General features: G+C 39.7%; 1 protein-coding gene across 1 annotated transcript; it reads left to right on the top strand.

The window, feature by feature from the left end:
• Positions 1 to 1,544: 1,544 nt before the first annotated feature.
• Positions 1,545 to 16,807, top strand: LOC121959869 (ras-GEF domain-containing family member 1B-B-like). Its single transcript, XM_042509387.1, has 14 exons — positions 1,545 to 1,752; positions 8,071 to 8,604; positions 8,723 to 8,845; positions 9,236 to 9,373; positions 10,368 to 10,583; positions 11,268 to 11,342; positions 13,346 to 13,438; positions 13,591 to 13,693; positions 13,819 to 13,898; positions 14,011 to 14,106; positions 14,204 to 14,299; positions 14,704 to 14,827; positions 14,943 to 15,015; positions 15,407 to 16,807. The coding sequence occupies exons 2-14, from the start codon at positions 8,077 to 8,079 to the stop codon at positions 15,438 to 15,440; spliced, it is 1,779 nt and encodes a 592-aa protein (XP_042365321.1). The 5' UTR covers positions 1,545 to 1,752; positions 8,071 to 8,076; the 3' UTR covers positions 15,441 to 16,807.
• Positions 16,808 to 16,823: the final 16 nt, after the last annotated feature.

The following is a 16,823-nucleotide window of genomic DNA, read 5'->3' as shown; positions in this document are numbered from 1 at the left end:
AATGCAGAAGTTTGCTGACAAAGTGGCAACATGTGACAAGTCAGGATGAGAATGTGTTGCCTGGCTCTAGGAAAAAATACTTCAGGGGACACGGCCCCTTAGATATTTGTGTCATAGAAATATTGTCAGGTGGCCAAAAAAAATGACTCAAAATGAATTTTGCTCTGTGTCTTCTGGATGCTGACACTTGTTTGCTGACAAAGGATTCACTTTCTTAATCCCCTAGAGGGAAACTGGTCTGCCACCACAGACATGTTAACCATAGCAACTTGGGGAAGCAATATTATTCATACTTCTACTTTGTTCCATTTTCCCACAATACAAAAAGAAAGAATGAATGCGCCTTTAAGCCAATAAAATGTTCACTGTCAAGAATTACCTATATTGGAGCTGACATTAAGATGCCATCCACCCCCTGCACTCTGATTTCCACTGAAGGGCTGAAATGTCTGGCAACCTAGGGCAGGTAGAAAATAAAAACACACTTAAATGGGCAGTAGTAATGCCTTGTAGCAAATGACCTTAGCTCTTTGAAACCTGTTTGATTTCTTTTCTAAAACACAGGAGGAAGTTACAAGTTGTAAGAAAGTTACCTGAAATTTAGCAAGAAAAGAAAAAAGGGTTAAAACAATAAAGACAGACAAAATATGAAACATGAAATAAATAATAAATTATATATAGAGAGATAGATAGATAGATAGATAGATAGATAGATAGATAGATAGATAGATGATATTAAGATAATCGTTAAAAAAATATAATAATAATAACATTGCTTTTTTACATTTTCTAACTGCCTTAATTTTCAACAAACAAATTTTCAGGTGTTTTTCTTTTACTTATTTCATGCAATTTGCGGGACATCAAATGCCAAGTTGCTCACTGCCTTTTTAGCCATGTTTTTGAAAGAAATCACATCAGTTTCAGGTGTAAATGCATGTGAAAGTGCAGCAAAAAAACTGCTGATGTCGTAATATAAAAATATTATATTATCCATTATGCTTTAAGACTATACTTAAAACTGTTTAATGTACGAATATCATCTTTCTAACACCATAATTGCTGATTATCTTAAAAGCTAACCTTAGCTAATGATGCAGGGTGATAGGTAACTTTCATTTGTGTGTAGCAATCCCACCTGCAACTTTCCTGACAAAATATACCACATTAACCCTTATAAATACAACATTAAACATATAGGAACCTTATACTCTGACAAACTTTTGATGTTAAGTCACTGGGACCAACTTACAGCCACACACACAAACACATTCCGGGAGGAAACATTACACCTTCCATACTTCAGCTCTCCAACAAAAACACTCGCGACCGCTGGCTGCGGTTGAAAAGAAAGAACTCGACGGGCTGCGAGCCAGCCAATCAGAAGCTCCGGAGATTTCGATTTTTAGACTCCCCCGGCTGTGATTGGCCGGCGCCGCCCCAGGAGGCACCCGCCTCCGCACTGCGATTGGTCAGTTTTCCCGGCTCTATGGAAGTCATTTGAATACGCCTCTCTTTGAGGCTCATTACAGCAGAGCCGCTGGTTCAAATACTCAAATATCAGTAGCGGAGACACAATGGAGGAGAGCTCGGAGTAGACACACTGCTGAAAGACTTATCGGTGTGTTCCACCGTGCACAGGACAAACAGCGGAGATTACAAACAGTTTTGGATAGTGTTGTTTCTTCGCTTTTTCAATTGTTTTTCCGGTGAAAAGATTGCATTCAGACTTTGAGCTGCATCACATTAGAGGTAAGTTCAGGGTATGGATAATGGGGTTATTTATAGAAATTATAAACTTTTTGTAATTAAGATTCACGATCAGAAAATTAAAATTTGTTATTGAACTTCTGGGGACGTCTAATATGATAATAATACATCTTACTTTACATTTTTGTAAGGTATTACTTTATTGCACTCATTCATTTTGAATCGCTAATATTCCCCAGATTCATTTATAACTAAGGTTTATCTCATGGCTTTAACAAACTTAATTTCCTAAAATTAAACTTTATTCAGAAGCGTTTTTGTTCTATTTGTAAAATCAATGCTGACATCATCCTCCCTCATGTCTATTTTCTTCCTCTTAGCTCCATTTGTTGTTGTTATTGTTTACCACCCATGTGAGTTTATAATTAGGGCTGGCTGTCAGACACACACAAATGTTACTCGCCAACACCTGTGATGGGACTGTGGTTACACAGCATGACTTTTTCTACAGTCAGCTTTTACTTTTACTGTGTTATGACTCAGTCAGAAACCCATAATGTAGACCAGGCATGGTGGCTTGATGTGTGTGTGTGTGTGTGTGTGTGTGTGTGTGTGTGTGTGTGTGTAAGAGAGAATAACAGATTGTGTATGAGTCTGTGGGGAAATGAAAAAAGAATGAGAGGGAGTGTGTGTAGTTCTGGCCAAAACAGACTTTAAACAGCCTTATTCCCTCTGCATACCTTTATATAAACCAATGGTCCCTTAATGAATGCCTCAGTTTGCCTCACTATGCAAGCTTATGTGACCAGCTGCTTAAATAAACCCCAAATTAAAATGGTTTAATTTATGTAATGATTAGTATAAAGGCAGTGTGAGGAAAACAAGCAACAATTCAGGCTTCAATTGATCTTAAATCAGTTGTTTTACCTCTTAAAGTTACTTTTCTCAGCTTAAATCTTAATTAAAAAATGTGTGAGATGTGTAGGTTTACAGATAATAAAACAAATGTATGCGTGTGAGAGACCCCTTACTCAAGCAGCAGAGGAGATAATAGGTCTTTATCCTTTCTGACACTAGGTTAATACTGTACTAGCCTACCAGATCATACAAGGGACAGGTGTGAGTGTGTGTGCATTAACCCTGTGGGTGTGTGTGTCGAGCCTACACACAAGGAAATGCGTGCCTGGATGCAGTGTGAGTGGGAATACGAGATAAAAACAGGACCAGCAGTGGGTGAATTGTGCTCTACGTATCTCTTCAGCCAATCTGAACATGGTGTCTGTATCCGGCTCTGTTTGCTCTGTCTATCAGATTTAGCTCTGCAGGTGCAGGTTGTTAAAGTGGTCAGCGGGTCCCGGCGTCTGGTGCTTTGACAGCGGCCAAAGGCCTCAACTGACCCATAAGCTTACGCGAGCATGAGTGGGGAGGTTTGTTTGAGGCTAGCTCGTTTGGTCAGGTGATGATGACGCTTAAGGGGTGGTGGTAATGGTGGAGTCTAAAGACCTCAAGAACTGTGGTAAAGATTTTAAGAAGTAAGAATGTAATTTAAGGCTAACAACCCCCAAACACAAAGGATTATGGGTATGTTGATTATTTTGCTTGCACAGCCAAGTAGCAAGAAATAAATCATGAAACTGAGAGAAGTAGGGCTATTATTTGCAGATTATAAAATATAAATAAAACTATTATTTAATTTTTTAAAAATATTTATAAATTTTTGTTGTATATAAGTAATTCTTTAAAATTTGTTACATTGTATTGTTTTGTTTTTTGTCTGGCTATACAAATATTAATTCATGGGGTGGGAAGTGGGAGGTTGGGTAGGAAATTGACTTTTTATATATATATATATTTGGAAAATAAAAAAGACCTTGTTCAAAAAAAAAAAACTCCCCCAGACACATGAGACTGAAATCAGAACTAGTGGTGTTGAAGACTGACTGCTGTGTAGCCTCATGTCAACTGTTGAGTGTTACATTAAATACACCTCAACTAGCTGTAATTTAACAGCGGAATCAGTGCAAAGTGGTGCTAATTGAAAGGGATAATACAAAGGTATAATACACAAAATGATGATCTGTATTAGCATAATTCAGAGTTTTCAAAAAGATTAGTTGAATTAGCGAGGTCTGGTTGTATTCAAAAGTTCCAGTGTGCTATCTTTAAGGTTCTCCCTCACAAAATTGCTAATTGAGGCATCATAAATGTATCTTAATTGACTTAAATGACATTCTCAAGTCAAGTATAGTCACTTTTCTTCCTGCAGGAACTAACCAATTGAAGTTTTAGAGCCCCCCACCCAGATTTTCTTTGGTCCAAGTGCTCTTGTGCAGTTTGCAGGCCTCATTTTACAGGATTTCAGTGTGGTAGTGGTGTTTAAAGGGTTAACTCTTGTACGTGTAAAACTTGCCCAGTGTGCAGCTCTGACAAAACCACGAGTAAGTGATATAAGCACCACAGCCTGGACTTTAACCTTATTTATGGTTACAAATAAGGCTGACTGTGGAGGGTTTCCCCACAAACTAACATGCTCGTCTTGCTCACACGCTTTACCTGCTGCTACACATTAGTGTCAAAGTACATTAGGTACAAAGTAGAACAGAGTTAGCACTAAACTGACCTTTTTACTACTCTGATAAATTGTTTTATAGCTGCTCTTATCAGGTGCTTTTCTCTCTCACCATGTGTCCACCGTGTGCTTGTACATTGTGTTTTCCAGCTCAGCTTAAAGGCCTCTAATTTGATTAGACGTCACAAAAAGCAGGAGTCTTTGCAAACAAATCTTCCCTTGTTCCTTTCAGCTCCTGTTATGGTTGAACATCAGGGTGTTTCAGCACTGACTACTAACAGGTCAGTGAGTACGGAGATGCTCTCTTGGGTCAGTTGGCTTTGAATAAGGACAATTTCAGCTGACCGAGCTGTAGAGTGCTTGCACACCAATTTACATGATTATACTATTTTATTGCGCACTCTACATGCTAAATTAGATCTGCTGTTGTCCTTGAGCCACGTGCAGTAATATCTGCTTATGTCAATACTCGGGTTTTGATATGCTCCTTAACCATAGTCACCAAGCTAGATTCCTGCACCTTTATTGCACCCGACAAATAAGAGTGTGGATTTATGGCTCATGAACTCACAGTAGATGATGTCTGTCGAGGTATAATGAGAGCGCACACCTTACAGAACAATAAAAAAGTCTGCTTTATACCGGTTTGACTGATGTGAAAATGATCCAAGCCTCAGTTCGTGCAGAGATGGGGCGTCACAGGGCCTGACAGTGGCAGGCAGAGTGTGTGAAAGCTGCTGTGTGCGTCTGATCTGCTGTGATCTGCTCTGATCTCTTCCTGGGGGTCTTTGTGTGGTTGTTAATGCCATGACAGGATAGATAATACCTCCATTGTTGAAGACCTCCCCCTCGTTCTCTCCCCCTCCTGTTAAAACTGTCCTCAGTAGCTCAGTCTACCTTTGTAAAACCACACTGTATGATTTGGAAAAATAGTCTGAGTGAGGTTAAAAGATTTTGGTTGTTTTTTTGGAGCTTACTGGAGTGAGGTTAGTCATCAGTGCTCCTGTTAATCCGCAGAGATCCGAGAAGGAAGCCAGTCCAGCTGTAAAACAAATTCACTTCCCTGTAATCAATTTATTTTCGTCAGGGTCCAAAAAAAACCTTAAAAACAAGCATTGGACACTATAAAAAGCCAGACAAAGGCAGCATTCACACAAAGAAGGATATTTTAAAACTGTTACATTCATTAAAACCACCAAATTATGTTGTGTCTTTGAAAGAGTTTACATAAATTTCCCTGCTTTATAAATCCATTAGCAGATGATATTTGGCTGCAGCTCCATCAAACGTTCAATTAGTTTTGGCCTTTGCATGCACCGGATCGTGGCATTTTAGACACCAGACACTACAGTCTGTGCCATTTTTCAAACAGAAGAAATTGTTGCATTGCATTAACACGGGCAAATGGGATAGATTTTTTTAAAAAACATGGGAAGAAGGAAATCAGTAACTTTGGAAGAAGTAAACCAAAAATTAGCAAGAAATTGATAAGAAAGTGCAAAGAAAATTGCCCAAAAATTAGGGGGAAAAATGGGAAAGTAAAAAAAATAATATGATAATTTGAAATGCGTTGTATCTTTAAAAATGTTTCCCTAGCTTTTTATAAGTCATTTTCTAAATTAATTTCTTTCTTGCAAATTGCGGGGCATTTCTCGTAAAGTTGCTCATTGCCTATTTTCCCATGTAGAAGGTTTAAATGGCCTCTGAGTGCAGTACAAGAAAATTGATGGCGACCCAGGTTTCATAAGGTTGAGAAATGGATTCCAGTTGCAGGGAAAGTCCAGTATGAAGCGTGCAATGCTTATAAAGTATTTTAAAAAGTTCAGCACACATAAAACTGCACCCTTGTGGTTTTGTCAGTACAACATTCTTACAAAACTATACATTTCTGCCTTTTCCTGTACTTTTATCGCCACATCAAACCCCTTTGTAAGGCTGCAATTTTTCAAAGTTTACAAACAAGAGAATTTGAACAATGCTCTCAATATGAAATTATGCTCCCAACGCCATCATTAAGGCGTCCATAGAGAGTCCAACCTATGATTTAGAGAGAGTAAAATTTCAGTGCTGCGAGCATGGAAGCCGCAAACGATCCAAAAGGTCAACTTTTCAGGAAGTCAGTCTGGAAAAACCGAGATTGGTTTTAAATTTTTTAGACGTGTTTTCCATTTGTCCAAGGTCACCTTTCAGTGAAAACAGAAGCTCTGAGACTGAAAAATGGCATCCAAACTGGAGTAAATATTGCTCGGTAGATTTCTTATCTCAACTTGACCAGCAGATTGTATTATAGTGTAACTTTAAGAAGCCACTGTAATCTTTTAACCGAGTTAGAAGGAAAACAGCAGGCAGAGATCACAGAGTTCAGAAGACGGGCTGGCACTGGACGGGCTTACTCTGGCATGACGCCAGACCCTATGGTACGAGAGTGTGTGTGTGTGTCGCTCAAGCCATCATTTGTTTATGTGTGACATGTGTGTGTGTTTGGATTATACCGGCATGGGGCTAGGCGCCATGGGTGTGTGTGTGTGTAAGATGTTGGCTCAGGCAGACACTCCTCTGCCGGCGCTGCGATGGACAAACAAAAGTCGGCTGGATTCCTGCAGGGTTTTTGTTTTCTGGCATGGTGTACGTGCATGTGTATATGTCGCTGTGTGGGGCATGGGTGTGTGTGTGTGTGTGCGGCTCCATTTACGCTGGCATGTGGTGCCTAGACGGACAACAGTAGCGGGATAAAGAAGGCTCCAGAGTTAAAGCACGCCTTGGTGGTGATCTGGGATCAGCTTACCTTCCTCAAATCCAATTATCTACACCATTAAGACAAAAAAATCATTGCTCTCTTGAGATCATCCATCTGTTGGCCTATTTTTTTCCCCCTTATGCCACCCTGATGCTGAAAAATTAGTTTAGAGAATGTGATAAACATACAGTAAAGCAATAGCCAGTTGGGGGAAAATAATCTGATTAAAAACCTTTTTGTAAGAAGAACATGAATAACAGTTTACTTTTAGGGAAAGTGAATTTCACAAGAAGGTATCTTTAAGCAGTTCAAAGCAAAAAATGGTTACCAGAGGAGGGGTAAAATTATGTGATTATGTGTAATTACTCTCAGAGACACTTTTAAGCCTCTGCTATGCGTGATCAAGTTGCTCAAACGAATATTTTCACAACATGTGAACACAGCTCAAACGAAAACCACATTCCCAGGAAGCGAAGGGGGTTGTGTCATCCTATAGTAGCAGGAAAACTACAGGAGGCATTTGTAGTCATGAGTTTTGGTTCAGAGAGAGTGACCTCTAACATTGAGTGAAAGATGGTCAGTACAACAGCAGTGAATATCGATGTTTGAATGAGAGAGGGTATCATTTCTTAGCCTCTTACTTCCTCTTCACTTCACAACAGAAGCTTAGTAAACAGAATGCTTTGTAAGCCTATGTGCTGGTTCCATCAGTGATCAGTCTTAATTAAATTAGGGATATAATCCAACCTGTGGCCCTTTCTCTCCCCCCTTTCACTCTAAATGCTGTCCTGTCTAATAAAGGGACAGCTTATTGCTTATAGAATTGCGATATATCACAAATATAATGAATCGCAATCCTTGTATCATGATACGTATCGGTTTGCCAGATTATTGCCAGTACACAACCCAAGAGCATACTGTTTAAACAAAGGGTCAAAATTTCATGTTGCCTTGTTGTAAGAGGACGCAACCTGTCTCAAAATAACGTACACCATGATTACTGATTTTATCCATTTTTCCCTATCTTGAATTTCTCCTTGTGTCTTTTCTACAGGTAATCATGCCTCCCACCACCCCGTACGCCGGAAAGTTCAGCTCCTGCGCTCCTTACGGCAACAACAACAATCACCCTCAGCCTCACAGCCCGTACCGCAACGGCAACGGCACCGGCCCAAAGCCCACCAAGGAAAACATTTACAACGGCGCCTACTCTTCCACAGAGAACCCCTATGACATACCGCAGCCTCACAGCTCCTATCGCAGCTCATCTGTCTCCTCTGTGACCGCCAAGGAGCATCATTACAACAGCAGTTGTGCTGTTTCCGAGAACCCATACTCTTCGCCGCAGCCTCACAGCCCTCGGCAGCACAGCACTTCCTGTCCTGGACGCGCGTACCGCCACACCAGCAGCAGCAGCGGCAGTGAGCAGTCTTCTCGGAACAATTCTGTCGTGGCGAAAGGCCGACGTTATGGACATGGCGTCACTGCTAGCTATGGGGAGATGTGTTACCATGACAATAGTTTGGTTTCAGCATCCCTTGAGGCGCTGATTCAGCACCTGGTTCCCACGGTTGACTACTACCCTGATGTAAGTACCAGAAAAACTGCTCTAAATATTCAACTTCTCTGTAAGGGGAAATATGTCAGCAGTCGTGTGTGTTTCGTCCTTTCTCGTCCTGAGAGCTGCTTTGTTTTCTCATCATCAGAGGTCATATGTGTTCACCTTCCTGCTGAGTTCACGCCTCTTTCTGCACCCGTATGAGCTCATGACGAGGGTTTGTCACTTGTGTGTGGAGCAGCAGCGGTCCGGAGACGCCCTGCTGGATAAGGTGGGTGGATGACACACACAAGGCTATTATTTGTCTCCCACACAAACTCACACCCACCATGTCATCGTCACACTCTCTCCCACAGACACAAACGTCTTTAATTCTTTTTTGGGATCAAATTTTTATTCACTATTTCATTAGCAAAGCGTTTCCAGGCAGACAGATGGTTCAAATGACACAAGGGAAATAAAAATGAAGGGAACACATTTAATGGGGACAATAAAGTAAACAAATGAACAAATAATAGCAGCATTTTGTGTCAGAAAGACAAACCACAGAGGCTACTTTGCTGTCATGAGTTTTAGATTTTGCCAGATTATATCCACAAATCTATAAAATTATATAATGTATTCTTCAGTGACACTTAATACGCCATGTGATGTTTTTTAGATCCGTTTCCGTGAGGTGGCGCCTAAGCTGGTGCAGCTGCTGACTGAGTGGACAGAGACGTTTCCGTATGACTTCAGGGACGAGAGGATGATGCGCTGCCTCAAGGACATGACACATCATGTGGCCCGAGGGGATGAGGTTAGTGTTGGTATTAGGAGTTTAAATCACTCATTTTATTATTATATTGATTCTATGGACAACGATATGACATATGCTGATATTACAAAGTCCTGCATGCTACAAATTGAACTGATACAATTCAGGGGCCTGTGATGGACATGAGACGATATCATATCATATTATTTTGTGCTCCCTTCCTAAAGACATTCATGCGGGTTCATGAACACAGCACAGGTGAACCTCAAGTTCCCTTTTTCCCTCAGCAGGTGTTTGAAGAGTTTGAGTTCTGGGATTATTAATCTGTTGATCCAATCAGAGCTGATCAGATCAATGGATGAGAGAAGCAGTTGTAGTAGAGATAGATTAAAAGACCCAACACAATGAATGGTTGCGTTTGACTTTCACTGTGCCTGGTTTTCTGCTGCTCCATCTGTGCCCAGAGTACGCTCTGCACTCCGAGAGTGCGGTGTAATAAATACCAAAATGGTATATAAACTACAATAGTGCTCAAAAATATCAAATCAAAACATGGCGTCAGATTATTTTAATTGTGGTGGGTCATCCCGAATAAAGTGAATGTGTGGGAAACATTGGACATTATTTACATACAGCGAGTGCTTTATTTGTTGACCAGTCTTTTCTGTGAAATCCAATATATGCACTGCTTATTTATTCCTGAGGGAAGTAAATGTCGTCTTTTGTGCCATGGGAATTTTAAAATAAAGGCATATCTTAAAATGATGATATAGATCATTGAGAATATTGAATTGTGGATCACTGACTTGATATATCCATCCAGACCTCTCGTCGGTATCCACTGTAGCTGCTTTTAAGAACAAGTTTCAACAAAGTCCACATAGGAAATTGTGTCTTCTATGACTTCTAATGACAGGAGCCAAAATCCAGCATGCCTGGTCGTCAGCTTCATAAAGAAATCTACAAAAATCTTACATTTGTCTTGTGATTCAAGTGTCCTGTTATCTAATGATTTATGTTTATGTAATGCTTTCAGTACTCTTGGCGAGCCATGCAGCAGATGACCCAGCGGCTGATCAAACGACTATCTGCACTCGGCCAGTACGAGGAGGCCGTCGCTGCACTCAATGCCGTGGCGATGGAGCGGCCAGCTTCCCTGAAAAGCAAACAGGCCTCAGGCCAGCGAAGTGACGTAATGAGCATGTGCGACGACCCCTTCATCCTCGCCCAGCAGCTCACACACATTGAACTGGTAAGAAGAGATTCGGGACTCGTCTTTGGAATTATGTGTCACGAGTCTCATGTGTAACCATCTGTTATGACATTTGGAGGCAAATCAGCAGTTGTGTGTCTGATGAAGCATGACGTGGTTACTGCTTAACAGGCCTTTAATACTTGTCTAAATTTAATGAATTTATTATTTTGGTGGTTCTTTTCTTTTTATGTCCTGCTCATGTGTTGACTTATTGAATTATTGTTTTACGACTGTTATTTCTTGGTATCATTGTCTTTCCAAAAACCCATTTGTGTGGTCTGTTTTGCTGCAATGGTGCATGAAGAAAGTTATTTAATACTGTTATTTTATATGCAGCTAAATTGCTTTCAGTTCTGTGCAGCTATTTGTTTTCTGGCTGTCGTAATCTGTAAACCACTTCTTAGAGCACATTTGTAAGTAGCTGTCAGTATGTTTCTTTATATATAGATTTTAGTTTTATGATGGCTCTTTATTAAAGTTAGAGCTCTCCTTCCTTATGAATGACATTTTTTTTCATCATCTCCAGTTTAATTTTCATGTCTTTTGTCCTCAAACATCTCTTTTTCTCCGTCTTCTGCGTCATCATTTTACTTTTATTCCTCTCTCTTCCTTTTATCCTTCTCTTATATATTACTGTTATTATTGTCCTGATTATTTCCTCTCCCTGTTCTCTGCCTTCAGGACAGACTAAGTTTTATCGGTCCTGAAGAGTTCATCCAGACATTCGCCATGAAAGATCCTCTGGAGAACCATAAGGTATTATTGAGTATCACTTTTGCATTATCCCAATCAAGTCAGTTAACATAATCTTGCCCTTCCAACTCTTCCAACCCTTTTCTTCAAAGCCAGACTCCACTGACAAAAACAGCAATTTTACCTTGCTGAATACGGGAGCTGTTGGTTTACCACACTGCCTCAATCAGTTAGTTTGTTTGTGTTACTGTGTGACTTTTGTGTTTTAAAGGGTTGATTCGGACTTCAAAGTCACACAATAACTCAGATTTAAGCTTCAGTAGGCTAGCAGCTCCAGTGTTCAGGGATGTAAAATTATTGTTTTTGTCAATGGATTCTGGCTTTGTAGAGAGTATCGATGTGTTTTATTTTCCATTCAGTTCCTTGTTGGAAAAGGCTGTCTGTACTAAAGAACTGAGCATATGATTGTATGAATAAGACATGGATTACACTGCCCGAGTTGTGTGAGAGTTGGAATGCGTGTTTTGATATAGTTTTACTGTTGTTAAACTTCTTTCCCAATGACTCCGATTCATCATGAATTTCCTCCATTTTTTGGATTCTTCGGTCACTGTGGGCACCAGAAAAAATAAAGTCTTCTTCACAAATTCATTCAGTAATTGATGTAGAAATGGTAATTTGGGGGTGTAAAACTCCTTTGGTATTGTCACTCATTTGTCTGTTTGCTTTTTCCTTTGAATATGTAATGTTGCAGATTCAAAAGATGTGTAAATTGTTCTGCTACAAGATTCAATGGATCATTTCACAAAACCTTTCAAGTAAAAATCTCTCCAGTCATAATTTGCAGACAGATGGATCTAACAGTTACATTACAACAGCAACATGACCTTATCAGCATCAAAGAAATTATATAGAAAGGCCCCAGACTGTAATCATTTTCAATTCATCCTCTATTATTTTGATTTCAAGTGTCTTCGTTTTGGATCTGCTTTTACTGTAAATTTGTGGTCTAATTCAGTTCAAGTTAATTTGCTTAAGAAGCCACATGAAAGATCCTGCTGGCAGATTTTGGGAATTTGTTCAGCTTTTTTTTCCTTTCTTTTTTTTTCAATGTAGCTTTTGAAAATGCATCAAACGCAGTATGAAAGAGCAATTCTGTGTACATCTAAGTGTATCTGAAGGGCTCTTTCCCTCCTAAGTGTTCCTGTGAGTCAGCTGAAGGGTCGCTTTCAATCAGCGCTGCTGAGAACAAGCTTTCAGTCGCTGTTTGTGACCGAGCTTCATCTCGGTCCTCACCGGTGCTGCGCAGCTTATATAAGACCCACTTTGTGTAAAAGAGCGGTTTAGTCAGCGTAAGGGGTCCTGAAGTGAAAAGGGGAAGTTTAGAGTGGAGTGGGCTGCCGGTGTTGTGTAAGCATTTAATAGAGCCGTGAATCTGCGGGATTACATCATCACAGCCAAGTCAAGTTTATTTTTATGGCGCTTTTCTAATGTTTATTTTTATAGAAGTGCCCATGGAAAACAGGTTCAAACTAATAGGCCCAAAAGCATATGGAAATGAGATGGAAATAGTAAGAGAAACATCACAGACGCCGCTGAGCAGGTCTATAGGTTGTGTGGGTGTTAGAGGTGTAAATCACTGGTTTCATCACGAAACAATATTATATCGATACTTTGCCAATATTTCAAAGTCTACCACGATACTATTTCAATTCCATTCAATTTAGGGGCCTGCGTTCGATATGGGCCGATATTATACACTCATTTAACACAGTCGGTTACAGGAGAAGCTGCCACCCCTTTTTTGCCTTTGGCACGAAAATATTAAATAAAGATAATCAAAAACATAATTAAACAATACTTTTTATACCCAGTACCTAGTACTCTTAACAAACTCCATGTGCTAAGGAAAACCATGAGATTCAATTGAAAGCTCCAGGAAAGGCTAGTATAGGTACCTTGAGTTCTTTTTTCTTATTTATTACCCAGATGAATGTATTCAAATATTTAAAAAAAATACTTGAATCCTTCCCATGTGTTAATCTCCCTCCCTCTGTGTTTTTCAGGGTTTCTTCCGGAAGCGTAAAACCAGTAACCTGGAGGCCTACGTCAACTGGTTCAACAGACTAAGCTACCTGGTGGCCACTGAGATCTGTATGGTATGTTGTTCTTAAAGCAACACATCTGAGCTCTTGTTGTTCATTGGCAGTTTCATCTGTGCGTCATTCTGAAACAGGCAGATCCATTTGGCTATATAGACCTGTGATCAAGATGTCTTTGATTCACTTCCTGTTGTGTTCTCCTCCTGCAGCCAGTTAAGAAGAAACACAGAGCACGGATCATAGAGTTCTTCATTGATGTGGCTCAGGAGTGTTTCAACATCGGCAACTTCAACTCCCTCATGGCCATCATCAGTGAGTATTTGACGCAAGACATCCAGAAACTCACTTTTCATTAGCAGATCATTAAAAGGAACCAACATAGCTTTGGTCTGTCATTGTAAATACTCTGTATATTTATTACTTTCTCTATATTTCAGCTGGGATGAACATGAGTCCTGTTGCCAGATTAAAGAAAACTTGGAGTAAAGTCAACACAGACAAATTTGAAATCCTGGAGGTACAAAAAAAAACCTGCATGCACCAGTGTAGGATCCCCATCTTGTAATGTGTCCAAACTTTGTGTATGCATGTTTGTATCTGATCAACGTTTGCTCTGTCTGACCTCTCAGCACCAGATGGACCCATCGAGCAACTTCAGCAACTACCGTACTGCATTACGTGGTGCTACCCAGAGGTCTGAGACCGCACACAGCAGCCAGGAGAAGGTAAGCGCATTCAGGAGTCCTGCAAAAAGAAAAAAAACATAATGTCGGAAATTGAAGATGTTTAATATATACTTGATGTTGTCTCTCTGTCCTTCAGATTGTGATTCCTTTCTTCAGTCTGCTCATTAAAGACATCTACTTCTTGAATGAAGGTTGTGCCAGCAGGCTGACCAACGGGCACATCAACTTTGAGGTCAGTCCATAGTGCAACAGATGAATTTTAAAATGACACTGTCAGTATTTGAATGAATCAATTGTGCCTTTGATGTTATTTTTGTTTTAAGTATTAACAGACACACAGGTATAAGCTAATTTAAACACAGTAAGATTTGAACATTGACTGTAAAGTTATTGAAATGTATCACAGTCATACTTCAGGCTTTAAGAAAAGGCTTTCACATATCATGTATTGGCACCCCCATGTGGCTAAAAAGAGCACGACACCCTCCCCTGAAGAAGACATTCAGAAACCATGTTTTATTTCTTCTTGTTGTGCATTCATTGTTTTTCTGTATTTCCTGGATTTGCAAAACAGTAATGCATTTCTTGAAATAGATGCCAGTATTAATTAAGGCTTGTGTCATTGTGTCTCAACAGAAACTTTGGGAGCTTGCAAAGCAGGTGAGCGAGTTCCTGGTTTGGCGTCAGGTGATTTGTCCATTTGACAGAGACCGCCGCATTCTCCAGTACCTTGTCACCACGCCTGTCTTCAGCGAAGATGGTCAGTATACATTCTTCTTTGCATTCATCCAATGACATGTAAATTGACACAAATGGCTGTCATACAGTCACCAGATGGGAAAACAACTCAAAATGTTCTTGTTCTATTGCTGCAGAACTGCACCTGGCCTCATATGAAAGTGAAGGACCTGAGAACAACATGGAGAAAGACAGCCGCAGGTCACTCAGGTGGGTGGACACACAGATATGAACATTTACACACATTTAAAACCACCTCTATAATAAAATGTATCAGAACCTCCTTAATTGGCTAAGTATGTGTTCCATGTCTAATAAAAACACAAATGGACTATAAAAATAAAATCTTTGTACTCAAGTTAAGTATTTTGTACATTGTAAACAATACAGATGCAAATAAATAAATAGTGGATATATGTGGACTGGATGATTATGTACTATATGTGCATGTGTATGTGCTTATAAACTGTATATATAGCATGCAGGATTTATTTTGATGGGGACAGATAATATGTACAGTAGAATTCCAACCTAAAATAGTCTATAATGGGAGCCTATTAAATCAATTCACATAATAATAATAATCTGTTTTGTTTTACAGATCTTCCCTCCTGCATCGAGAGAATCGATCCTAAGAGAACGTCAATCTCCTCTGCTCTGCAGAGTGTAAATGAACGAGGTATTTTGAAGCTACAGGTTCCTCCGTATTATCTAATGGAGACTTTTTACAATTTTACATCCCGGACAGTAAATGCAGCTGGACCCATATTCTTGCAGATCAACAGAAGAATATATAACAATGTGAGGGCTCTGAGCTCAAAAGGACCATAAATGGTTTATAAGTAATATACTGGAACAGTTCTTGATGAAATTCATTAGGTGCCAAAGGACCTCAGTGCTGCAGTTTTGAACCAAGTGATTCCCAGGCAGAGCTCGAAGTACTGATATGATCATCAGCTGTGCCTCGTAAACATCAGGGCACTTCAGAGAGAGGACTTCTGACAACTGCAGAAGTAGTCAAACCTGGATTTTGTTTATATCTCCTGTTAACTCCATCATGTTGAACGACTCTGGAAGCATAAAGGGCCCGAACAAGATGGATATGGACCCAATTAGTGACAAAGCAACATTAGCACTGCTGCTTCTCCTGTCTGAGTTCAGTCAGAAACCACAGAGAAGAGAGATGCGCTCTGAGAGCAAGATCATCGATTTGTATTATAAACAACAGGCTAACAACTGCTTTTAGAAGTGGTGTCTGCAGTGTTGTCTTGTTGAGTGCTTCACGAGCAGCAACATCAAATCCATTTTCACTCAATTTCCAGCTACGTACTCCACAACACATTTTACACATGCTGTATTCATCAGTCATGCTATCCAGTTCTAAACACTTTGTGACGTGTGCACTTGCGTATTGGTGATGCAAAAGTACGCAAGTGTCAGCAACATCATGCAAGTTAAATGCACTTCAGTAGGTTCTTGTGTATTGTATTATAGAATTTTGTGACTCCAATTTTAAGGCGTCTTTCTATACAGTATTAAGTTGTATTTTGTATCAGAAGGTTTAAAAAAAATGTGTTTTTGTTCATGTATTTTCTCTGAAGTTTCACCGTGAGCTTGTTGCTGGTTGGCTGGCTCTGTGATGGTAAGCTACTTTTGTTAATACACCAGTTCATGATAAATGAGTGTTTTGGGTCAGAATGAAGCACAAACTGATGTGTGTGTGCAGCTTAGATGCAAACAGGAATATCACCCTCCTCTTCATCTCGTGAGCGTGATGTAATCCCTTAAAATCTGCCTGTGAGTGATGCTAATGTTTTCTTGTTGTTGTTGTTGTTTTCTTTTTTTCCTTTTAAACAAAGCTCATTTTTATGTTTCATATTAAGTGTTTTCTCATATATTCTTCTTTGTGTATCATTTGTGTTACCAGTCAGGGTACTTGTACTGAAGGTTTTTGTGAAAAGAGAACTATATTTTTTTCTTTCAAATAAACAGAATAACTGAAGAATGTGTCATTTGGT

This window comes from Plectropomus leopardus, chromosome 20, assembly GCF_008729295.1.
Source record: "Plectropomus leopardus isolate mb chromosome 20, YSFRI_Pleo_2.0, whole genome shotgun sequence".
Lineage (NCBI taxonomy): Eukaryota > Metazoa > Chordata > Actinopteri > Perciformes > Serranidae > Plectropomus > Plectropomus leopardus.
Note: the sequence above shows the minus strand (reverse complement) of the source record. Positions and strands in the feature narration are given on the sequence as shown.